This window comes from Asterias amurensis, chromosome 22, assembly GCF_032118995.1.
Source record: "Asterias amurensis chromosome 22, ASM3211899v1".
NCBI lineage: Eukaryota > Metazoa > Echinodermata > Asteroidea > Forcipulatida > Asteriidae > Asterias > Asterias amurensis.
Window position 1 is genome coordinate 12,515,727 of NC_092669.1, and position 26,565 is coordinate 12,542,291.

At 38.1% G+C, this 26,565-nt stretch overlaps 1 protein-coding gene, 1 long non-coding RNA gene and 1 pseudogene across 2 annotated transcripts in view; all 3 read right to left on the reverse strand.

The window, feature by feature from the left end:
• Nucleotides 1-3,127: 3,127 nt before the first annotated feature.
• On the reverse strand, nucleotides 3,128-7,896 carry LOC139953558 (uncharacterized). Its single transcript, XR_011787999.1, has 3 exons — nucleotides 7,783-7,896; nucleotides 6,720-6,861; nucleotides 3,128-3,266 (listed from the first exon to the last, which is right to left on the reverse strand). It is a non-coding gene; the product is annotated as an uncharacterized lncRNA (long non-coding RNA).
• A 790-nt stretch (nucleotides 7,897-8,686) lies between these two features.
• On the reverse strand, nucleotides 8,687-16,142 carry LOC139953572 (uncharacterized; annotated as a pseudogene).
• A 3,631-nt stretch (nucleotides 16,143-19,773) lies between these two features.
• LOC139953571 (nuclear hormone receptor E75-like) overlaps nucleotides 19,774-26,565 on the reverse strand; it is a 49,447-nt gene continuing 42,655 nt past the window's right edge. The window contains exon 9 of the mRNA XM_071953027.1: nucleotides 19,774-26,173. Within this exon, the coding sequence (XP_071809128.1) occupies nucleotides 25,689-26,173 (485 nt within the window). The 3' untranslated portion in view covers nucleotides 19,774-25,688. The remainder of the gene's footprint in view (nucleotides 26,174-26,565) is intronic.

Genomic DNA, 26,565 nt, shown 5'->3' on the forward strand with positions numbered 1-26,565 from the left:
TCATAATTTTTGCACGATTTACATCTCTAAAACGTCCCCAAAATACTTCTAAACACCTTCACACTGCTCACACCGTTCCATTACAGCAATCCAAACCTTTTCCTCTTCAAAATTCATCCAAAATATACAACTTAACTCAAAAAACGGCCTTTAAATGCATCTTAATTGGCTTTAACAATGTGTATACACGTATATAGGCCTACGGTTCACTTACAATAACAATACATACTACAGCTAACGCATTTTCGTACATCGATATTTACAATTATTGTACCTTTTTTTAACCAATTCTAAGACATTTAAATCAGTTTACATACATTTCGAGTCAAAAACAACTCATTTTCAACGAAAAAACTATGAAAATGAACACTTATTCACCTACATTTTCCCAGTAAATATTAAAGGAAAAAATAGTCAGACACCCATCACTACCTGTATTACCACTTTATAGAGACTGGGAACTAGACATAGACGGTTGCCATATGTAAACAACATGTCTTGAGCATTTGAGTACAAAGTACACGATCTTTGAGCATCTATAACTCTACCAAAGGATCTCTAACTGTGAGTAATTTACAAGATTCATAACAATAGTGAGTAGCCAAGTTGTTTACAACGTTTGTGGAGTAACCAGAGATTGGGGAGGGAGGGGGAGGGGTGGCAAGTGGGATCAAAGATGTCATTTTACAGATACACCATCTTGGGGCAAAGCCATCATTTTACACGATCTTTGAGCATCTAAAACTCTACCAAAGGATCTCCAACTGTGAGTAATTTACAAGATTCATAACAATATTGAGTAGCCAAGTTGTTTACATCGTTTGTGGAGGAACCAGAGATTGGGCAGGGAGGGAGGGGGATGGCAAGTGGGGGTCAAAGACATCATACACGATCTTTGAACATCTAAAACTCTACCAAAGGATTTCCATATGTTTACAAGATTCATAACAATATTAAAAGTAGCCAAGTTGTTCATAACATTTGTGGTGTAACCAGAGATTGGGGAGGGAGGGGGGCCTGGTGGCAAGTGGGGCAAAGACATCATTTCAGAGAATATTTAATTTGAACTTGTCATTAAAAACGCAGTAGTGATGAAAGCAGTTGTCTCACGCAAAGCAGATTGCAAGATGGTTACCCGAGAGCTGTTTCACTATCACCGTAACAGACATTTTAATGACAATTGTCCCCAAGTTTGTCTCATGTTTGGGAAAGTTTGAGGGCCCCTCTGGTTACGCCACTTATTTTAAACTACGACAAACTAATTGCACCTGTTCATCTCTACATGTAGGCAAACACACAAAATTAAAGGGCGCTGTAAGTTAACTAATGTTAATAATAATAATAATAATAGTGGTTACTTATAAAGCGCTCATATTCATCACTCAGTGATGCTGAATACCGTCAACATTCAGTATCCTGTTAGGTGTTGTGGAGTAATATGCAGCCAATCCGTCCAAGAATACTTGGGGCAAACCCTTCTCTTTTAGATAAGTGCACCAGGTTCTTTTACGTGCATTACACAGCACACAGAACCAACGGCTTAACAGGTGTCCCCCCCCCCCCTCATGCGAAGGACATTTCAATAATGGTTGAGTGTCCTGCTTTAGGTCACAGGTGTCATGACCGGGACTCGAACCCACACTCTGTTGTATATCGAAACATCAACAGAGCTTCAGTCCGTAGTTCTTGTCGGTTTAGCTATAATGTATCAACATCAACAACAACAACGGATGCGTTTTAATCTGAACATTGGTGATCAATCAGTTTGTCTGATTAGCCTGTTTAATAATACGTTTAGTCCCTGGTTATGTTACAGAATAAATAGGATACATGCTTACTGGGGATCAAGAAGACTTATCGTCCTACAACTTAAAATAAATTTGGCATGAAACAAGAACTGGCACCCCAAGCAAACATTGACAAAATGAGGAGACCACCAACTTAGGGCTGGCTGACTAAGTTGTGCGCCTGCATAATTAAATACGTATTGGTTCACACCCTGCTCTAGTCAGTTTGACGTTTTGTTCAACCCCAAATTATTTACAATTTACACAGCCAGTTTCCCTTGTGGTTTACTACTTGATAGAATCTAAAATCAAAACTTAATACCACCAATTGATACTATTGTTCCTCCCGTTCAACTCTTGCCTTTCTAGAAGTGCCATTGAAATGAAAGTATGAATGGTACAAAATCTTAGAACTGAACATAATTTGTTGAAATCTTAACGATTGAGCTGGGTTGGTGTGTAAATCTATACTAAACAAACTTGATGTGTTCTTTGACAAAGCTGCGTCAAACACCCATACCTGTGAGCCACTTAAGCATCACATAGATACATGATTGTATAATACTCATACTAATTAATTTTCTTTCCATTATTTTGTAGATAGTTGCTGGCAGAAGAACTCCAGGAGAAGTACTCCCGGCATAAACCCCTCAGCATGGTTCAACTTTAATTGGCAACGCTATGAAGAGCTGAGCTGGAGAGTTCGATAAACCAAAACATTTATTGGTCTTTGTAGGACAGCACTCTCCAAGAGAATGAATTAGGAACGACTGGATAAGACAAATTCTACATGTAGCAACACATGTTTATTTTTCAGCTGAGCAGAAATGTGGCCATTGCAAATCATTGTGCTTTCTGCTTATGAGTTGATTGTTGTACTAGGCGTTGCCAGCAAAATGGCATAAATATAACTTTAAATACTCTTCTGCCAGCACCAAACGATAATGTACCTTACATCAACAGTCACTATTAACAGACTGATTATTAGTAAAGGTCTGTTTACAAAATGTAACACTTCAACAAATTTACCTCATTGCTTTTTTGCACAATTTTAATATTGTAGGGACCCAGGACTAGGGGGGGATGGTTGGGGATGGATCAGGGAAGTAAAATTGGCCCTGGGTGATTGTCGAGCCTTCCTGCTACTTAACTGCTTCACCGGACGGAGGACTTGTTTTTTGTACATCCCTGGCTTTCCCCCGGGGCCTGGACTACGAGGCAATATATTATGATGTCAAAGTACAGCCCCGTCAAAGTGTATATTTGTAAACAGACCTTTTTACAATTCATACACAAAACAAAAGAGCCTACCTTAATATCCTAGTATTGAATAGTTTACAGAGTTGAAGTACGAGAAGCTTGTAGTAGAGAGATGATGAAGTGTTTGAAGTTGTGATGAAGCTGCAATCTAAGTGTTCTCATCAATGCCCTTGTGCATCTCTTGTGAGGAAACTGCTGCTCCTCATCATCTTAATGAACCTGTTAACAGAAATCAAAGAATCAAGAATTGTTTGAATTATAAGAGCCATTGATCAAACTGGACAGTTTGTATTCAAATGTAACATAGTTACAAAGAGTGTTAAAAGCATTTTTGTGTAAAAATGCCTTAAAATAAATCCCAGTTTTAAACTGGTCAATTTAAAAGGCACTAAGGCAATGACCAGGGGAATGACGTATCAAGCCTGACACAATATTATGAACACTAATTCCTGTCATATCGGTGTGTTAACATTATTGTCTAGATTGTCACAATAAGCCTATTTGGAATAGCAGCTGCGCATGTCTGTTACTGCCGACAACGGGTTTTGTCTATCTTCCGTGACCTTTTGACAATACCCGCTGGTGGTCACGGGAGATAGACAAATTGCTTCGTCAGCAATAACAGACATGCACAGCTGCAATTTCCGAATAGGTTTATTGTAAACAGTTATTCTTATGAGCTTTGAAAATGCCTTGTTCAAACCAGTATCTTAGATTTTTTTATTGGAGAAGATATTCAATAAAACTTAAAATGAATGAAATTGAAAATGATTGAGTTTTTTAACTTTTCAATAATAAGTGAAGTGCAGTGGAAGGTGTTGTGTTTGCAAAAAATTTTCCCAGCAAAATCCTGGGCATGTTATTGATTGAAGTAAAGGCTGGTAGTAAAAAGGGAAACATCTTGGGGGCGGTTCAAGATTGAAAAAAAGGGGGGGGGGTGTAAACTGCAGGCTGGTTGAAGGGGTTACAACTTGGGGGCGAGTCAAGATTGACAGAAAGGGGGAGGTTGGTATAGAAGGGGTTGCAACTTGGGGGCGGTTCAAGACTGAAATAAAAGGGGGGTTGGAATTAAAGTACAGGCGGGTTGAAAATGTTACAGGCTGGTTGAAAATGTACCAGGCTGGTTGAAGGGGTGAAAACTTGGGGGCGGTTCAAGATTGAAAGAAAGGGGGGTAGATTGAAGTACAGGCTGTCAGTGGAATGGGTTTCTATGGGGCGGTTCAAGAATTAAAGAAATGGGGGAGGTTGGTATAGAAGGGGTTACAATTTGGGGGCGGTTCAAGATTGTAAGAAGGGGAGGTTGGGATTGAAGTACAGGCTGGTTGAAGGGGTTAAAACTTAGGGGCGGTTCAAGATTGAAAGAAAGGGGGTTGATTAAAGTACAGGGCCCAACTTCATAAAGCCAGTAAGCACAAAAATTTGCTTAGCACGAAATTTCTTTCTTGATAAAAACAGGATTACCAACCCAATTTCCATGTGATTTTCAGGATTTAGCAAACAACAGCTGAATACCAGTATCAAGCAATGCAACAAATGGAAATTGGGTTGATTATCCTGTTTTTATCAAGGAAGAAATTTCATGCTAAGCAAATTTGTGTGGTTACTGGCTTAATGAAATTGTGCCCAGACTGGTTGAAGAGGTTAAAAATTGGGGGCGGTTCAAAATTGAAAAAAGGGGAGGTTGGGATTAAAGTATACAGGCTGGTTGAGGGGGTTACAACTTGGGGGCGGTTCAAGATTGAAAGAAGGGGAGGTTGAGATTAAAGTACAGGGCCCAACTTCATAAAGCCTGTAAGCACAAAAACTTGCTTAGCGTGAAATTTGTTCCTTGATAAAAAACAGGATTACCAACCAAATTGCCTTGTGAATTTCAGGATTTTATAAGCAACTAACAGCTGAATACCAGTATCAAGCAATGTGCAACAAATGAAAATTATGTTGGTAATCCTGTTTTTATCAAGGACGAAATTTCATGCTAAGCAAACTGTTGTGCCTACAAGTTACAGGCTTTATGAAGTTTGGCCCAGGCTGACTGAAGGGGTTAAAACTTGGGGGTGGGTCAAGATTATGAGAAAGAGGGGTTGTGATTGAAGTAGGCCTACAGGCTGGTAGTAGAAGGGGCTATATCTTGGGGGTGGGTCAAGAAATAGAAAGGGGGAGGTTGGTTAGAAGAGGTAGCAACTTGGGGGCGGTTCAAGATTGAAAGAAGGGGAGGTTGAGATTAAAGTACAGGGCCCAATTTCATAAAGCCTGTGAGCACAAAAATTTGCTTAGCGTGAAATTTCTTCCTTGAGAAAAACAGGATCACCAACCATGCAGATTCCAAAATAGCCCATTGCTCTACCACACCAAGCTCCAGAACACCTAAAATCATTTTAATGTAGATTGCTAAATTTTCTGGTCTTATTTGTAAATAAATATTAAATATTCTATGTCAGATTTTTGGCCCCAAACATTAAAAAATAGATTTTTTTTTAGTGAATGGTATTTCAAAGAGTATCACCCACTCTAACGAAAAAAAGTTTAACTTTTACTTTTAATGGTCAGGAACCATGACAAAAATTTAAAACGCTTCTTATAAAATACATAAGAATTGGTCACGTGATATATTGTCAGGATCCTGACAAAAATTAATTTTGAGCACTTTATTTCACTGCTACTAATAATTGGCGGACTTTTTCGAGCAATGGCTCAAATGAAAGCTTGTAACTTTACCCCCATCAAAATACATTTTAAATCAAAGTTTTTGGGTCAAATCATCCAAAAATCTGATATAGCATCTTTAACTGTTGGTACATTTCAGCCAGGCATTTGTCTTGAGATGTCAAATTGCCACGTGAATTTCAGGATTTATCAGCAAACAACAGTAACAAGCAATATGCAACAGATGGAAAATAGGTTGGTAATCCTGCTTTTATCAAGTAAGAAATTTCATGCTCCAAGCAAATTGTTGTGCTTGTAAACAGACTTTATGAAATTGGGTTAAAACTTGGGGGCAGTTCAAGATTATAAGAAAGGGGTGTTGGATTGAAGTACTGGCTGGTAGAAGAATGGGTTACATCTTGGGGGCGGTTCAAGATTTAAATAAAGGGGGAGGTTGGTCAAAAGGGGTTACAACTTGGGGGCGGTTCAAGATTGAAAGAAGGGGGGGGTGGATTGAAGCACATGCTGGTTGAAGGGGTTAAAACTTGGGGCGGTTCAAGATTGAAGGAAAGGGGGGGGAGGTTTGGATTAAAGTACAGGCTGGTTGAAGGGTGATATATTTTGGGTGGTTCAAGATTCAAATAAAGGGGGGTTAGTTAGAAGGGGTTGCACATTGATGGTGTTTCAAGAATGAAGGAAAGGGGGGGTTAGATTAAAGTACAGGCTGATAGTAGAATGAGTAAAGCCCGGTTCATACTTCCTTTAAATGCGAATGCAAAGTGAATATTGACGTCAGAAATACGCAAAGAATAATTCGCAGCAGTTCAACTCTGCTCAACTCAATTGCGAATATCGCCGCGAAAGGAGAGTTGTGACGTCAAATTTACGTCAAACTTTGCTTGTGGTATGAACCGGGCGTTACACGCTGGGAACAGTGAGGGGCAGCGTGACTGAGGAAAGCACTTGGATTCATGATCCACACACTAACAATCAAATTCATCACAAGAAGAAAATTAAGTCGAAACTCACCAGTATTTGCGGCTAATTTCCTGAAGTGGAGCTTGTAATAAAAACTGTCATCTGCTGAGGACTTCTTGCAAGCTGATGGTGTGGTTGGTGATGACTTAAACTGTGTCTTACGATGTAAACAGCGAGGTTACTTCAAGGATTCCTGCAGAGGGGTAAACATTCAACAATTTGAGTGAAAAGGTGGTTGTTTGGGATCTTTCATTTTTATTGTTATTATTATTGAGTTCCATTTCAACTGGGTGGCCCATTTACAATTAGTGGTAACCACTGGTCTCCTATGGGTCCTAGTACTCCTAGAACTATGAGGTTCGTTCCGCTATCGTCTTCGATAGATAGAGGAACGAACCCCACAGTCCAAGCTCCATGGTCCAAGCAAGTACAGGGTAACAATACAATTACAAGCCATGAACTTTGCTCTTGAAAGGGCTGAGCAATTTTGTATAATTTTGAAACCTTACAAATGGCATGACAGTTGGTGGTTTGGCGTGGTCCGCACACACACTTTCAATGTCTGATGTTTTTGTAAGGCGAATGGGTCACACAGATACATTATAGGAAAGTGTGAGTGTCAACTGCAATCACTCAATCAAACTCAAAGGAAACAATAATCAACAATTGCCATAAGTTTTTAAAACTATGTTTTATGTGAATACTCGATCTACTACTTGATTCCTTGAAGTTTGAACTTCAAGTTGAACTTGAAGTAGATGTTACTACATCCACCACGCTAAATTGATATGATCAAATGCATGGTCGCTGAGTTGGGGGCCAGTAGTACCCGTAATTATTATCACAAATTCTACTGTCTCGTCCATCATGTCCATATGCATTGAATTGATTGGTATGGGATGTAATGTACTACCTTATCATGGCAACGTAAGTAAGTGACAAGTGTAACAAAAATGACCAGCGTGAACGTGTCCAAACTAATTCAACAAACAAGTTTTATAGTTCTAACCCCTCTATAAAAAGGGTGTTACCTGTGCCCCACGTCATCTACAGAGTCTAACAGCTATTTCCAGACAAACTAATCAACACACTAAGTAAACAAATCCTTACTTACCGGTCTTTTGTGATGAAAACATTTTGATGTTAAATCCATCGTGTGAGCAGACGACATGTTTACGATTATTGTGCAGTGCACATGCGCAATTTCCGGGTACACAGCGCCCTCTCTCAGTTGGAAAAAAATAATTACACGAAAATAAAGACAGCGCCCTCAGCGTTGGACAAATATTGACACAAATTGAAGACAGCGCCCGCAACGTTGGACAAATATTGACATAAATTGAAGACAGCGCCCTCTCTTGATCTAAAAAATATTTACACGAAACTGAAGACAGCGCCCTCAGCGTTGAACAAATAATTGAGGTTTTGGGAGATAACTTTAAAATAAAAAGATGAAAGCCCACAAAATATGCCTTTTTTGAGTATTTTTTACGACTGCAGTTTTGTTTCAAAACATCAAAATGCATTTCAAAGGGTCCGTCTTGAGTTTTGTTTAACTTTCAATGAAGTTTGACCCCCCCCCCCCCAAAAAAAAGGTTTACCCATTGTTTTCTTCACCCACATTTTTTAAAGTTGTCTAATAATAAAAACTAGGTGGGGGGGGGGGTAAGGGCTACGGTTGGGATTTATCGATCATGTGACCCTCATTGACAAAAAGAGTTGACTTTGTACATTGTAGGTCCTTTCTGGTAGGCAAGACACTGCTCTGCAGTCACTTTTGGAATTGTTTTTATTTTGTGTGTAAAGAGTTACAAAAATAGGGCTGGTCCAATTTTTGAGACTTATCCCCTTTTTTTTGCTTTGCACTTGATATGACGACTATGAATTAAGGATCCTAAACAATCCCCCATAATATACTCACATTTTTTTGATTAATTTTGATTGAAAATTACAAGTAGGAACAAAAAAAAATAAACACCAAATAAAATATAAACACTACATTTCGCTGGATTCTGAGGCAGACTTTATGACTTTTAATCACATTCTTCAGGGAAACATTACTTATAATAAACCTCCATTTACATTGCCAAAATACCTTTAATAAATTTTATCTTCAAACATCTTCAAGTCATCATTTTTTCAGCTGATACTTTAAATACTTTTATTTACTAAAATTCTTTCTTTTTTCTAAGACTTTGACTTATTACTTAACACTATAACTTACACATGGCATTTTCTGCATAAAAATTAAAGAGACATTCACAGAGAAAGAAAACATCATAATTTTTCTGCTTAGCAGAACTCATGGCCATAATATGTGCACTTTGTATGGGTATCATAATGTTGCCTTTGCACTGTGTCAAAAGTTGTCTTCAAAGCCAGTTTGTTTGGCAAAAAGAAAAACATTAAACTTCTAAGGAAGATATTCCTCTTCAAAACCATTTGTCATAGAAGGACTTTTTAATCATAAAGAAGAAAAAAAATTCCATTATAGTGACCTTTTATCTTCGAGTGGAAGAATCAGGACTTAATCTCATAATAATGAAAGAACTCCAAGTCTGTAAAAAATAACTATTAATATTTCAAGACAAAATTTCTGGAACAAAATCTAACCTAGCGACTTTAAAGGCCCTGGACACATTTTGTAATTGTCAAAGACTAGTATTCTCACTTGGTGTATCCCAAACATAACCAAAATAACAAATCTGTGAAAAATTGAGCTCAATTGGTCATGGAGGTTGCAGGAGAATAATGAAAGAAAAAAACACCCTTATCACACGAAGTTGTGTGCTTTCAGTCAGATGTATTTTCAAATACTTAAGTTTTTATGCTAACAATTATTTGGAGTAATTATATGTCCAGGGGTGGATTTCACAAAGACTTAGGACTAGTCTTATCTCGAGTTAGGACCAGTTACTTGTCCTAACTTAGGACTATCCATGCAATATGTATATCTCCTAGGACTAGTCCTAAGTCCTAACTCTTTGTGAAATTGACCCCAGTGCCTTTAATATTCCACACAAGTAAAGGGCATTTCTGTTGAATATTTGTCACAAATTCAACTCCATATTTTTCCATATTAAGTGGAAAATAATATTGTACTACAATGACATCTACGTGTAAATAGGTTTTGAGGCTTTGCAATGTATATTTTTATCTAATGTATAACATTTTTGTTAAATACCAAATGTGTCCAGTGCCTTTAAACTGTGTGGGACTCTAAGATGTTTTGTTCCAGTGCCTTTAAACTGTGTGGGACTCTAAGATGTTTTGTTCCAGTGCCTTTAAGCTGTGTGGGACTCTAAGATGTTTTGTTCCAGTGCCTTTAAGCTGAGTGGGACTCTAAGATGTTTTGTTCCAGTGCCTTTAAGCTGTGTGGGACTCTAAGATGTTTTGTTCCAGTGCCTTTAAACTGTGTGGGACTCTAAGATGTTTTGTTCGATTCGACAGTGTGGGCTGATCATCTCAAGAGGGCTGTTTATCACAATTATCTCAAAAGCTCAAAGAAATATCAGTCATAAAAATAGATGGCCCAATTTCACATGTGTCATTTATGAGTTTCAGCTGTTCATCCTGTTTATTATCTGTAGGTTTAACATGTTGTCTAAAAGCAAGTGCTGAGACGTCATATATGAAAAGTTCAAGGCACTGTTGAAAAAAAGGGGGTTGTGTATTTCAGCAAATCCAGGGCAAGCCTTCAGTAAATCCTAAACTAAGTCTTGTCGGGCACGTATTAGGCCAAGATACAAGTCGAACGGGTCAAGTCTTTCCGGGCAAACTTTAACTCGTCATAATTCTTGTTAGGGCAAGACGCTAATAAGGTCTTTGATAGAAGCCTCAAGTCAACAACTCTTGTTAGGGCAACCTCAAGACATTCTGGTTGAGCTTTAACTAAAAACAGAGCCTGTTAGGGCAAGATGTTAACGTCTTTGTTTGAAGCCTCAAGTCAAGTCTTTTGTTAGGGCAATCTCAAGACTTTCAGGGCAAGCTTTAACTCAAGCCACAGCATGTTAAGGGCAAGGCGTTAAAGTTGTTCCAGTCTAGGACTATTGAGAGTGGTACGTCACCCAAACTTGCACGTCCAAACAGTTGTAGGCGCGCGCTGTTTGCTGCGGTGTTGTTGATGCTGCCTGGTAGAATAGATATACGGATCGTAGTATGTATTTGCTTTTCCTGTTGCTTGCAATCTCGGGGTATATCGTCTCGTGTTTTGTTTTGTACTCGCTAACTCATCAACTCAGTCGACCCAAGTTGTCACGTTGTTCCATGTTATTGTTTGAGTCGGGCTTGATGTCTGACACGCCACACAACTCTATCCGCATACAGCTGATTAGCTTCTCCTTGTTGACTACTCCTGCGTCTTCAAACAGGGTCTTTAGCATGGTCTTGGTGGGTTTTCCGGGACCGCGCCTGCCATGGGTGGGCTCCCATATGATGACTTTATAGGCTGGTAGCTCAAGGCGCAACCGGCGCTCCTTGATCTTCTCACTCAGTTGGGGGATGTTGCCATAGAGCTCCAGGTTGGTGATATGATCCCTCCACGAGACATTGTGTGCCATCCGTACAGTTTTGTACTGTTATGGAAGAATAGAATAAAAAATATGTAAATCAAAAATAACATTGCTTTGGGGATAATAGTTGATCCATTAGTAGTACATTCAGGGTATCTAACATTCATATGTACGAAGCAAAGCTCGATATGACTTGACGGACACCAGAGCTCAATTTCATGAACAGTGCTTCTTAGCTACTTGTGCTTAATGATGAAACATGCCTCTGGAATTATTTCAGATCTGAAATGGGCCTCATTTCTTAAAGCTGCTTTTAAGCACAAAAACTAGCTAAGCACATCAATTTCATGCTAACCAGGTAGAGTAAGGTTACAAGCCAAACAACCATGTCAGATGTACAACTTGTGACTGTTATGCTCATTTATGCTTAGCTGGAAAATGTTCAGCTGATAGGCACCTCTATGAAACTAGGCCCTGAAAATGTTAATACTTAACAGTTTTGTGCCGAGGGAAACTTGCGACTGGTATTCTCATTTATGCTTAGCTAAAACTAGGCCCTGTAAAATGTTAAGTCTTAACAATTTTGTGCCGAGGGAAACTTAGCAGAATACTAGTCTGTAGGGCCTACATGCATTATGGTAACCATATTCTAGTAAGCATAATTATGTTGTGCTTAGCACCTTGTGCTTTGACAACAACAAGATGCTAAGCACAACAACATCATACAAGAATAAGGTATAACCAGCCAAACTACAATTTCACATGCACCAACGTTCTGCTCATTTCTGCTTAGCAGAAACTTTTTAAGCAGTTTGTTTCTGCTTTGGCAACTTAATGAAATTCGGTTGCTGCTCTCAAGCCTTTGCTGACTAGCTTTAAAGTCGAGTCCCATGTGGTGCCAAAATGACTCAACTCAAGTGTGACTCGTTTCCGAATAACTTCAGATTGGAGTCTTAAACTCTGGTATGCAATCAGACAGGTAGTCACCCTTCTTGAAAGCTGAGAAATATTAGGGGAATGTTATTGCCCCTATAACCAGGCCTCAATTTCATAAAGCTTTCTTAAAGGCATGGGTCATGTTTGGTAACTACTCAAAACATCAGCATAAAAACTTACTTGATTACGAGCAACAGGGAGATGTTGATAGTATAAAACATTGTGAGAAACTGCTCCCTCTGAAGTAACATAGTTTTTGAGAAAGAAGTAGTTTCTCGCTTAAATAATTCAATCTGTGAGTCTGGTTTGAAGCTTTTCTCAGGCATCAGAAAACTTGGGCATTTTTTTTCTTTCATTATTTTCATGAAACTTTGATGACCAACTGAGCCCAAATTTTCACATGTTTGTTATTTTATGGGATATATACCAAGTAAGAATAATGGCTTTTGACAATTACCAAACGTGTCCATGATTTTAAGCACAAAACGGTAAGCGCAACAATATTATGCTAACCAGAATTTGGTTAACGGCCAAACCACTATGCCCAGCTGTGTACAACTTGTGACTGGTATCCTGCTCCTTTCTGCTAAGCAGAAAACTGTTCTGCTTTAGCAGCTTTATGAAGCTCATTGATATGTTATTGTAAAATGCCCCACATTAATATAAAAACTATTTTTTCCCCTATTTATTGTTATTATTTCCTGGCAGGAAAGTCTCTGGGACTAGTTATTAAAAATTATACCATACAGGGCTGACTCAGTAACAACAGCTGTGGTTTTTAAAAATAGGCCAAAGTACGTATTGATGTCCATGTCACCCTCATTTGTCACCGATCATTTTAAGATGTGGATAAATTGTCTTTTTACAAAGAAAAAAGTCTCACCACACTTTAAAAACATATGACACTCGCTCCGATAAAAAGAAACTTTTTTTATAAATAAAGGGCACTGTTAAAAAAGGATCTGCTTTTAAAGAGTACATATTGAAGTCCTGAATCTCATTTCTGCTACGCGTTTCTTATTTTTCTGTCATCCTATACTAATGTTCTTGTTATAAATAGGTATAATTTGGCCAACTCTTGTTATGAAAACCACTTTTAAGAAGAGGTTATATAAAGAGTAAATTTGTACATTCTGAAGTCACAAATCTCAATTCTGCATTGTGTTTCTTTGTTTTCTTGCCCTCTTATAATAATGCTTTTATTCAGGGTTCAATTTTTTTTACACTAGATCACTGGCTCGAGGCCAGCGAATTCAGTATCGACCAGATATCTCAAGACAGGACAAGTCCGGTGGTCTTTGTTTTCTTAAATTCAACAACTTTTTTCAAACCGCAGCAAACAGCGCCTACACCTGTTTGGACAATGGCCAATGGCAGCGATTTTGTTTTATCGTGAGGCAACTGTACTCTTAACTGTGGGAACCCTGATTTGTTTTACTTTTCACTGCCGTGTTTAATCTAACTTTGTTGTGGAAACAATAATAATGATAAGAAGGACATGACTTTATCGACCGAATCAATGCCGTGTTTTTTTTTCTCAGAGTTGATAAACACACGATAAAAGAAGCTTGAATAACCCGTTGTCATGACGATGGATTCTCAAACGAGACAGGCTCTGACCGGAAACCTAGGTCCCCTTCAGGAAGTGCAAGCCTCTCTTGCGAATTGACAGCAACATTTTGTCATAAACTCAAGTCTCTTAATTTGTCATACAATATTTCTGGTACATATGACTGACAACCTGTTTACACAAGACAGTGACAGGTCACTCACACGGCAAGGAAACAAAATATTAAAGGGACTGTACCTTCTGGTCTTCAAGGAATTCGTCTCAAGTAGACAACTTAACGGGAGAGTCGGGTCATCATGGATTTTGGAGAAGTTTCCTTCAAAATCACCTAACCATGGGGGGGGGAATAAATAAAAAATTAACAATATTGTTTGATTTTACCAATAAAAAAAAATGGAAAAAAATCTACTCAGTGGTAGTAGAACATGTAACAAGACAGTTCTCTAAAAACAAACTCTACCTGGCAATTCTACCTCCAGGAACACATGGCATTACCACAAACCGAATATATATTTTATCAATACACGGATGTGTGTACACCCGGTAGCCTACTGTCCTGTGGCAAAACTTAGTAGGCATCTCAAGACAAGAGACATCATTGGAAATACAAGTACAGTAATTGCAGTCCAACCCTTTGGTGCAAAGATTAATTTTTGAAAAAGCAAAAAAAGAATGTTTAACCATGTTTTTCTCAAGATTTTCAAAAGCACCCCCGCTGAACATCACCCCAAACGAAAGTTCAAGACTCACCCTAAATAATCCAACGAGGGTGGTATATTTGGGAGTTATAGTTTTTAAGTTATGACTGTTTGTAAAGGTCCAATTTGATGTGTTTTTGGCGACCGCTTTGTGCACCAAAGGTTAAACCAGGGTTAGAGGGAACTTCAGCCTCATTCCAACACAGTACAACTGAGCAAATTTATGTACCTGGGTGAAGAGAAGTAATTATGGATTAGTGCCTAATTCCTATGGGATACAAGTGTCTTGACTGAGATTCGAACCCACACTCTGATGACTTACCCATAAGAACTCAAGTCCAATGCAGTAGACCTCTCCACCATGACACACCGTGAAATCAGCAGAAAGTAAATGCTATCTGAATCCAAAACTCATTGAAATAAAAAGTTAGTGTTTAAAATAATGACAAATCAGTGTTTAAAAACTCCCAATAAAGTTTGAAGATGATTGTAGAAAGCTTAAAATATCACTTGCTGGGGAGCTGTAGTTTTAAGGGAAGGTATACTTTTGGCAATTATTCTAAAAAATGATGACCATAAAAACTTAATCAATAAATAGCACTGGAGAGCTGTTAAATTTAAAGAAATGGCACCCTTTGAAGAAATGAAGTTTTAGAGAAAGAAGTAATTTTTCTCCAACAAATTTGACTTTGAATAAGGCTTCAGGCACAAAGCCCTTCTCTGTTATCTGAAAGCACACAATTCATTGCAACAAGGCAGGTTTTTTCTGTCAATATTTTCTTGCAACATTGCAACAGATTTGATATTTTATGCATATGTTGGGATTCACCCAGTGAGAATACTCTTTGACCATTACCAACGAAAAACTCTACCTTTGAAAACCTTGAACTCTGGTGCCCCTCCCCCCAGAGAAAAATAATCTTTACAAAAAACAGACCAACAATTTTGTTTATGGAACATTGTTGGAGAAACACAGGAAGTTATCAATTCAGAAACTGACCTTTTGACTAAAGACCAGCTTGGTTGAAAGATATTAATGCACAGCAGTTAAAGGCAGTGGACATTATTGGCATTTACTCAAAATAATTGTTAGCATAAAATCTTACTTGGTAACGAGTAATGGGGAGCTCTTAATAGTATAAAACATTGTGAGAAACGGCTCCCTCTGAAGTAACGTAGTTTAGAAAGAAGTAATTTCTCACTCAAATATCTGAGTTTAATAAGCGACCTCAGCTGAGGTCTCGAATTCAAGGCATCTGAAAGCATACAACTTGTGTTTTTTCTACCATTATTCTTTCGCACTTCAACTTCAATGAGTCAAAATTTTCACAGGTTTACACAGGTTTATTATTTTATGGATATGTTGAGATACACCAAGTGAGAATACTGGTTTTAGACAATTACCAAAGGTGTCCAGTGTCTTTAAATCAATAGCACAACATTGGTAAACATCTGTCATCGTTCTGTTCAGAAAGTGTCCAGAGGCTTTAAATGCTAGTGTAGTTCAGTTAACCCCTCTAAGTAATAGCATCAATCAAAACAGCTTGGCAGATTTAAGTTGATTCATTTAAATCCTATTTGCAAGAGATACATTTATCATGAAGATGCTACCAATTTGTTGAGAAAACATCATTTAAAGACAGGGTCGTAGATTTGCGAGCACTCCACAAACTTATGGTTATGAGAACTTATTTGAGAAAATAGAATAAGCCGTTGCAAACAACTTACCAACCAAATGGACCGACGGTATAAAAGCAAACAGTAGTTAGTGGCCTGACGTTTCGACCCTAGCAGAGTCTTTCTCGAAGGCTAAATGACAACACAACAAATATGAAATGGTTACTTAGGCCGTGTCCGAAACGACAACGTCAGCTACAGCTACGTCTAGATCAGCGCGTCTGTCAGTGTTGAAGAACAGACAGACACGCACGCCCTAGCCGTAGCTGTAGCCGAAGTCGCTGTTTCGGACATGGCCTTATTTGGTGAGTTGCACTACAGCTGTTGGTTCTATAAACTTAGCAGCTCTATGAAATTGGACCCAGATGACCTAAACAGGGATGACCTTTTTTTTCTTCAAATTTTTTTTTCTCAGCAAGTAGACACTGTATTCAGATAAAACGTTTTGAATCCACTAACATCGAATCTATTTAGTTGAGTGAGGCGACTCCAGGTACCAAACGCCTCTAGCTATATTGAGAGCAGCATTCAATCGTAAACCAGGGATAATGCCAAAACTCCCATGGCAACGACCTCAGTGATTCTAAATTTGTTTATATATTTGTTATAGATTTCTAATCAACAAGGTTGCTTCAGAAATATCACAACGTACAACGCTTACTATTTTTACCATCTTTACAACAAATAGACTTTCACAGAAACGTACACAATCACTTTTAAGGTCATTTCAAATTTGACCCTATAAAATTACCATTCAGTAAATGCAGTCTAAATTTATAATAACATATGAACTTTTCCCTACAGAATTTCTGTGTACAGAATTTAAAAAAGCAATTACAAACTTTAAACTGATTTTTTTTAAAAGCAAATAGATTTTATTGAACAATATTTCATTAAACCAGTCAATATCCCAAAATGAAAATCATTTAAATCAAAATTAGAGTTTTGTTTACATGGCTTAAATATATCAATGATAATTTACACTTTGTTTGAATTGCCGACTGTGTCGGTTTCTAAGGGCCTTGTGACACAAGACAACTTTTCCAGGCAACTTGGAGGCAACCAACTCAGGGGTCGATTTCACAAAAAGTTAGGACTGGTTTATTTAAAACTCACAGCTACTCCCCAGTTAGAAACTTGTCCTAACTTGAGATAAGACTAGTCTTAACTCTTTGTGAAATCGAACCTTGAGTTGGTCCCTGTGAGTGTTTTTTTAAATAATGTCTCAGGCATCATGCTTCATTTTTGTAAAGGGTAAGGGCACCAAGGCATTTTCTCCTTGGTGAAGGGTACCCTGTGAGGAACTTGTAAGCTTCTACTGTAGCATTTCAAGGGCACCAAGGCAATGATCATGGGGCATGGGGCAATAATCTTCGCTGCCTCCATGAAGTATCAATTTCTACTGTAGCACTTCAAGGGTACTGAGAGGTGATGCTCGTGGGGCATGGGGCAATCGCTTTTGTTGCCTCCGTGAAATATCAGGCCTGATTGTCTTAACAACTTTCTACAAAACTATGTGATTATAAAAATGTGAATGGATTTTCTTCTTGGAGATTGCCCTGGATTGGTTGCCTGTAAATTGCCTTGTGTGGCATGGCCACCAGGCTGTGGGGCAGCCTACATGAATTTTCCAATTTACGTGGTTTCTAGCCGTAGCAAAAGCCACTAGCCAAAACTAGCCGTAGCAAATGCCACTAATTGAAACAGCCTTACATACATGTATCATTCACAGTACAACATTAAAACTAAGCAGCAATTGAATTCTGTAAAAGATTCATCATTAAGGTAGCTATAAGTAGTAAACTTGCAGGTACAACCAAGAGTAAGTTTGAGTGTGCAAGCAGCCATTAAAGACTATTGTACTGTCAAAGACCATTCTTCTCACTTGATGCATCTCAACATATGCATACAATAACAAACCTGAGAAAATTTGAGCTCAATCGGTCGTCGAAGTTGCAAGATATTCATGAAAGAAAAAAACACCCTTGTCACACGAAGTTAGATGCTTGATTTCAAATGCTCAAAATAGTTCTAAATCTGAGGTCTCGAAATCAAATTCGTGGAAAATTACTTCTTTCTCGAAAACAACGTCACTTCAGAGGGAGCCGTTTCTCACAATGTTTTATACCATCAACCTCTCCCCATTACTCGTTACTAAGAAAGGTTTTACGCTAATATTTATTTTGAGTAATTACCAATAGTGTCCACTGCCTTTAAAGGTATTGACATACATAGAGTGAGGGGGCTTGAGGGAGAGTTTATAATTTAATGTACAGACACAGACCTACTTTGATCTTGACGATACTTCCCCTGTAAGGATTTTATGCGACTTTTATAAGGCACTGGACACGCTAGGTGTTTACTAAAAAGATATATTAGCGTAAAGCTGATTTGGTAACGAGCAATGCAGAGCTGCTGATAGTATAAAACACTGTGAGAAATGTCTCCCTCTGAAGTTACAAAGTTTTTGAGAAAGAGGTAAATTCCCATTCAAGTATTAACAGACTCCTAGGAAGCCTTTTTACAGTATTAGGCATCTGAAAGCACACAACGTGTGTGAAAGAATGTTTTTTATTTCATTATTTTCTTGCAACTTTGATGACTAATGGAGTAAAGATTTACACAGATTTGTCATTTGATGCATATGTTGAGACACACCAAGTGAGAAGACTGGTTTTGACAATTACCAAACGTGTACCTTCCCTTTAAGGGCATGCAATTACATACAGACAGTTATATCAGTTCTTTACCTCGCGCGTCTGAGGAAAGTGTGATAAGATGTCAAGAACCTCTGCTTGCATTCCATTTCAGATTATAAATCTTGAGGGCAACAACAAACCAGAGAGAATAAAAGCAAATGACTGAATAATGGCAGAACAAATTACCATGTCTCCTTGAAAACAAAATTTCTGACAGTTGCTATCATATTTGGGGGGACACACAACAATATTTACTTATTTATTTAAGAAAAGAAAATGGCAGCATATTGTGTTGGGGCTGAGTGGCACACAAGGCAATTTACAGGCAACAAAATAGTTCCAGGCAACTTTACAACAAGCAAGGTTTCTAAGATAAAATACAGAGCAGTTATGTCTATATAGAAATAATCCACAATAAGAATATACAATCTGAGATACGTTACAATCAGTAACGTCAAAAATTATAGAGCGCCGCAAGGCGCAAGATGCAAAACTGAAATGTGAAATCCCTCTGGACGCCATTTTGGCAAGTAACTCTTTTCATACAACAGCAGATCAGTGCAGACAATGACCATTCCTATCAATGGGAAACAAAATATTCACTTGCTGAAATGGCGCCCATGCGTATTTCACGTTCCCGCAATAGATAAAGCTTCAGTTCCGCATCTTGCGCCTTGCGGTGCTCTATTATCTTTGGTAACGCTTCTTAAGCCCAAATTTTGAGGATAAATGCTTTGTACTATCGAAAGCTGCTGTATTAACCAAGTATTAACCAAGAATATTGCCATTAATTTAGAAGAGTGATTCCTAAACGATACAGACCCTTTAAACATATTTATACATATTTTTTTTAAACAGTTGCTGGCAGTGTAAGCACTTTGTGTAATCCACCATTTGCATGCCATTTGAAAACAAAAATGAATAACACGCTTACTGAGCGATAAACTCCTAACGGGACATTATTTTTGATTTATTTCTCATCAAATATGACATTTCAGACAGAAATATTTCAAGGTTTGTTTTCTACTATCATCATAGACTGTGTAAGTTTGATGTAAATCTGTGATCTTAGACAAGTTTTTTTTTCTTGCCAATTCTGTAATGTTCCTTTAAGCTTTACAAAAAAATAGTGCCATGTGTGACATGTCCCATTAGAATTGTCAGTATATTACAACGGATACAACACCACAAAAGGATTTAAGTATGTAGTTTGACATTTAAAAAAAACAAAATAACCAGCGAAAAAAAGTTATTGGTCTGACGTTTTGACACTAGTAGAGCTAAGTTAACAACCTGCAAGTATAGTGACATAATGCAGCTTGTTTATTTCAGTTGATTTTATAATTTTATTTCATGTTCATGGGAACAAGTAAACTTACTAAAGTAAAACACAACTCCCTTTGAACCATATTCTATGTCACCAGTCAACCCTTGCTATGTTGTAGCACGGCTGTAAAACTTAACAAAGTTTACCTCATGTGAACAGACAAAAATTGTTGTACTGTCCAGGGTCCCTTGTAAAGCATTGCTCGGTTTAGCCCCTTTCACACAAGAGCAATTTAGCGAGGGTCCCTTGCTAATTTGTAGCACGGTTGTGAAATTTTACAATTTGTGCCCCATGTGAAAGACAACAATTTTTGTACTGCCCCCAGGGTTCCTTATACACTCTTGTTAATTGTGTTACCGTTTAAAAACGCCTTAAAGACAGTGGACACTATTGGTAATTGTCAAAGACCAGTCTTCTCACTTGGTGTATCTCAACATACATGTATGCACAAAATAACAGACCTGTGGAAAAAACACCCTTGTTACACGAAGTCGTGACTTTTCAGATGCTTGATTTCGAGACCTCAAATTCTAAATCTGAGGTCTCAAAATCAAACTCTCGGAATAATACTTCTTTCTCAAACAATAAGTCACTTCAGAGGGAGCCGTTTCTCACAAAGTTTTATTTATCAACAGCTCAAGTTTTCATGCTAAAATTTATTTTAAGTAATTACCAATAGTGACCACTGCCTTTAAGGGGTCATCTTTCAAAGGGTCCACAATTTTGTTTTGATACAAAAAGCCAATCTGCGTTAAGGCATTTATCCAAATTAAACTACTCCTTTAAATACAAACTCGACAAGCATGTTGACAAGAGGCAGCTGAACCTCCCGTGACAGCAAGTAATATTTTTTTATTTTCCAAAGGAAATATGGAAATCCGGAGTAAACTTGATTTATATGTGCATTAGTAATACACATCCGATTATTTGGTGAATTTATTCACCTGATTTGTGACTTGCTGGTCAACTTAGAGGGTCTACAAAAAGCGCAGGGAATGATTTTGCCCAGCCATTTTGCTGTGCAAAAAAATAGACTGAACTTATTTTGTGACCACTGAACGCCAATTTTTTGCAGCAAACCATGGTTTTTGAGTAGCAACGGATACATTTTGTACAGTATTTCGCTCTGCTGTACAAGGAAAATTGTTTGATGAGGCATGTTTAAGAATTAAATATGATGGAAAATATATTTTAAAAGTAGAATTTTACGGATTTTCACCAAAATAAAAACCACCTCAAAGCAATTTGCAGTCCCTTATAGAATGGCAAGGTAGCGCACAATCATTTCAGGTTTAAAATAAAAATACAATAAAAAAAAAAAAATAATACAAATTTGAATAATTAAACATGACCTTCATTATGTTCACCACCATTGAATTGCACACCCAACAATTTATATCTGACCTTGGGGAACAGGCGTTTGTTTCCTTGACATTTTAAAAACAGTGTTTTTGACAGATTTATACCAAAACAAATTATGACAACATCTGGATACAAATATTGCCAACAGGCGTTTGAGTCCGAAATAACGGTTTTGTGAACATTGAAAATGGTGTACCTTGTCAGATTGAGTTATATAGCACAAAAAACAGCCGGCGACTTTTTTTAGCATTGTGCCAAAAGGACTTGACAGTTGAGAAATAACGGTTTGACAACATTGAAACTAGCCGTACATTGTCTTGATTCATAATGAGTAAGAAATGAAAACGGCATTGGTGTTGCAAACACTAATTATTAGACCTTTTCTTTATTCAAAAAACAATAAAGCAGCATTTTTTTATGAAGCACTAAAGAAAGCAAAATATACTTCTCTTAAATATCAAGATTTAGCAAAGTGGAGCAGCATTTTTGGCAGCATTATTTGTGTCAGCATTATTTTTTTGTTATAACTTGATTAAAATTTATTTTAAACAAATCCAAAGCAGCGGGTTTTTGTCAACGATAAATTCTGTACCTTATCTTGATTCAAAAAGGGGAAGCACGACAAATGCAAAGCGTTTTTTCATATAGTAAATTGCTCTATTATGTGAAAGCATACTAAAGTAGCAGTTTTATTAATGTTGTACCGTATCTTGATTCAATTTTGTGAGCATAACATTGTTGTACCTTATCTTGATTCACAAAAGGGTAAGCGGACTATAGCAACCTTTGCAGTGTTGAACCCTGTCTTGTTTGGAAAGGTAAGCATACTGGTGCAGCAGTTTTGTGAATAATTATTACAGTGTTGTACCTTATCTTGATTCATGTAAGGTTAGGCATACTACTGTAGAGCAGCTTTTGCAGTGTTGTACCTTATCTTGATTCACAAAAGGTAAGCATACTTGTGCAGCCGTTTTGTGAAAATTACTGTTGTACCTTATCTTGATTCACAAAAGGTAAGCATACTTGTGCAGCCGTTTTGTGAAAATTACTGTTGTACCTTATCTTGATTCACAAAAGGTAAGCATACTTGTGCAGACGTTTTGTGAAGATTACTGTTGTACCTTATCTTGATTCACAAAAGGTAAGCATACTTGTGCAGCCGTTTTGTGAAAATTACTGTTGTACCTTAACTTGATTCACAAAAGGTAAGCATACTTGTGCAGCCGTTTTGTGAAAATTACTGTTGTACCTTATCTTGATTCACAAAAGGTAAGCATACTTGTGCAGCCGTTTTGTGAAAATTACTGTTGTACCTTATCTTGATTCACAAAAGGTAAGCGTACTTGTGCAGCCGTTTTGTGAAAATTACCAAGATCTTGATTCACAAAATGTAAAGCATACTAGAACATTTTTTTTCACTGTTGTACCTTATTTTGATTTGAAAAGGGTCAGCATTACTAGGGCAGCTGTTTTGGCAGCAATTTCTTTCCCTATGTTAATATCAAAAGATTTAGAGCAAGTACATACAATAGAAATAGCCTATGGGAGAATATTCAATGAGACAATTCTACAAATGTAGGTATTCACAAGTACATGTAAATCAAATGGCTGTAGAATACACATTGTGCAATGAAGCTTGTGATAATTGTGCAAAGTGGGGCCATGAGGTCCACAAACAGGATTATATGGGCATGTAGATTATACACAAATTATCAGTTACAAAATATCACAAAAATGGTAGATAATATAGAAGTACCAGTTCTGTACCCATTCTGTACCCATTCTGTACCCATTCTGTACCCATTCTGTACCCATTCTGTACCCATTCTGTACCCATTCTGTACCCATTCTGTACCCATTCTGTACCCATTCTGTACCCATTCTGTACCCATTCTGTACCAACTCTGTTCCCATTCTGTACCTCGAAACCCGCTATAGAACCGAGATAACTGCTGCAAATGATCTAGACAAATTCACATTTGTACATAGTATCTATATACAGTATAACATGCCCCCAAAAAAGTAAATTTATTGTTATATACAATCACGATGATTAAATCATATTCGCGAAAGAAATTTTAAAAAATGAAAGAAATTATTAAAATTACAAGAAGAAAAAACAATTAAACCCTGTTGGTAGTGTATTTCTAATTGGCTTTCGCAATCAGAGAGACACCATTGCATATTACCCCCATTACTGTGGTTGTTTGACTGAAACATACATGTACATGTATGTACAGGCACAACTCAAAGTCCTTCCGCTGACCTTTGACATTTGTGATGTCATATGCAAGGGATTTAGATGGTACAAAAATCACGTACATGTAGCAGTGGATAGTTCAAGAAAGACGCCATTTTTACGAGCAGTATGAAGAACCACCGCGTACCACAAGCAGAATTAACCCATACTGCACCATTGGCAATAAAGATGGCCGACTATAACATTGTTTGATGTAAAAAAGGAACTATCATAGAAAATTTTCCCGCCAAAACTGCGTCCAAGGCTTCTTGGCACAGCCTAACGTATGCAAAGTTAGGCGCTTGCGGAATTGGAAGAAGAAAATTCTCTGCATCTGTCAAGCATGTTTCACGGATTAGCAGTACGTGTTTGTGCGCCTGCGTAATCCACGCTACTAGGTATCTAGGCTTACACAGCTATCCAACGCTTGCATGTTAACAGAGAATGGTGATCCTAAGTGCAAAATTCAGCGGTAAGCAGAATTTAATGGTAAGCAGAATTCAGTGGTAAGCAGAGTTCAGCAGTAAGCAGAATTCAGAGGTAAGCAGAGCCGTGAAATTTCGGCTGAGGTCTACACACCACTTAATCCCACTCATCATAGAAAAAGTCAACTTTTCATGACACACACACTCACAATAGTATTTCAAAAATGATTTCTTGTCCTCTATAAATTTTCAAAATACATATATTCTGATGATATACACAAAAATGTTTATAATTTCAGTTCAAGAAAAAAAAAATCAAATATATATATTGTTGTTGTTTTTGTTGTTATTTACACAAAGAAGGTACACATATCCCACGATGGAAGATTATATGTAAGTAAACCACCAATTCAACTTGAAAATCCATGTATAAAAATCATGTGTCCTTCCTTCAACCTAAGATTACCTTTGTTTTATAATTTACTTAAAGTGAGCTGTTCCTTTAATATACAAATCTACCCATACCCATAACATATTTTTCCATATTTCAGATGAATACATGTTTTACATAATTAATAACACAACTGCTTTTGAAACAAACTGTTTTGTATTCTGTTGAGGCAATTTTGTTCCTGATCAAATATATATTTCATTTTAAACCTGTGCAGCCTGGTGCCTAAACTTGAGAGCCACTTGGTGAATTACCACAATATGACCATGGGGTACCAGACGATAAGGGCCAATACACATCGCATACAGTCAATCTTTGGAAGCGCCAACCCTTATCATAGATCAACTCCCAATTTAAGTGGCCACAACTTCAACCCTGGTCCACCACCAGCAAGCACCTTCAGGTTGAAAGGTTCTCTTGATATATACACAAGGGATCAACCCCTCGGAAAATAAGTCGTCCAAAACCTTTTCGGTAAACCCTTAAGGTCAACCCCTCAAGGTCAAACTTTAAAAAGGTCAAGGGTTATTCCTAGTAAAGGTCAACGAGCGTCTACTTCTGTAATCCTGAAGGCCCTACCAACCTCTACATACCATAAGGTCTGGTAATACATTCTGGCCGCAAAGGCATCTGATGCCTGGGGACCGATTTCATGGCTCTGCTTACCTAAAGCACAGAATCAGCGGTGGCAGGGAATTCTTTGTTTACGCCAAGCGTATTTCACAGGTAAGCAGGGAATTTTGGCTTGTGCCCCTGCGTACTCCACGATACTAGGCATTCTACGCTAGCGCAATTCTGCGCTTCTCAGGCAAGTAAAGAATGGTGATCATAAGCGCAGAATTTGGCGATTAACAGAGCCATGAAATTGAGCCTTGATCTTAATGCCTCTTCAAAACAGTCTTAAAGACGTTAAGGCTTTAGAAGGAAGTGACCTTCGCAAAATGAAAACGACTTTGCCCTCTCAAAGCCCTGGTCTTGGGTTAAGGTGCCTCTTCAAAACCATCTCAAAGACGTTAAGGTTTTCGTAAGAAATGCCCTTTCCTAAAACGGCCTAGTCATAAAGAAAACAGCCTTGCCCTCTAAAAGTTTCAACTCCAGGCCTTTGCACCGATCTCGTCCTCACTGTCAGCACTCCTCGCTCTCCTCCGCCTTTTTCTTCTTCCCAAACCCGGACACCCCGTTCAGTCCGACAAGGGCGATCCGCTCCAGATCCATCTGCCCCTGTCCCCACTTCCTCACTTTCTGGTTCTCCTCCTCCAGTTCCTCTTCTTTGCCGACTTCCTGATCGCACTCCTCTTCCACTTCCTTCTTAATCCTGATAACTTCCTCCCCGTTCATAGCATCCTTCCTCAAGTTCGCTATCCCAAGATCATAAACCTCTTTATACAACGCCGGGATGGGGAGATCTGAACTACCGACGCCTACCTGAAGCTTCATGATGAACTGGGTGTGGAGGTTATCCACGGTGCGAAGCTCTGGGAGGCGGAGTAAGACCTTGGCAAACATGTGAGGGTCTGAGCGATGGTTACGTTGGATCTCTAACTTGAGGGCCATTAAGAGTTTAGCTTGCATGGCTGCGACAGTCTTGCGGTCCACGAGATTCTCACGATCTGCGGCAAAGGAATATTCTTTATACTTTTTGTGTCAAACGTTTCTGGAGAGAAGTACAAATTTGATTTTGGTTGCTGCTTGCTGCTACTATCTTGGTCATGCTCCCTGTACCCAACATCAGTAATGGACCCAAACAAACATTGTACAAAAAGGAACCAGACTATTGGCACTCTAAGCCTCCTTTGTTAAGCCCCTAATATACAAAATTACATACACAGGGACGTGACAGGCTGCTTTGGCAAAGCGCGAAAGCATACAAGCTTGAGCATGAAGCCCAATATTAACACTTATCTTTGGTTTTAAAAGCCCCACTCTGCAAGCTGGGGCATTATTATACGCTTATACACCTCCATTTCTTTTAGAATTTTATCTCTTTTTGGGGGGAGATGGA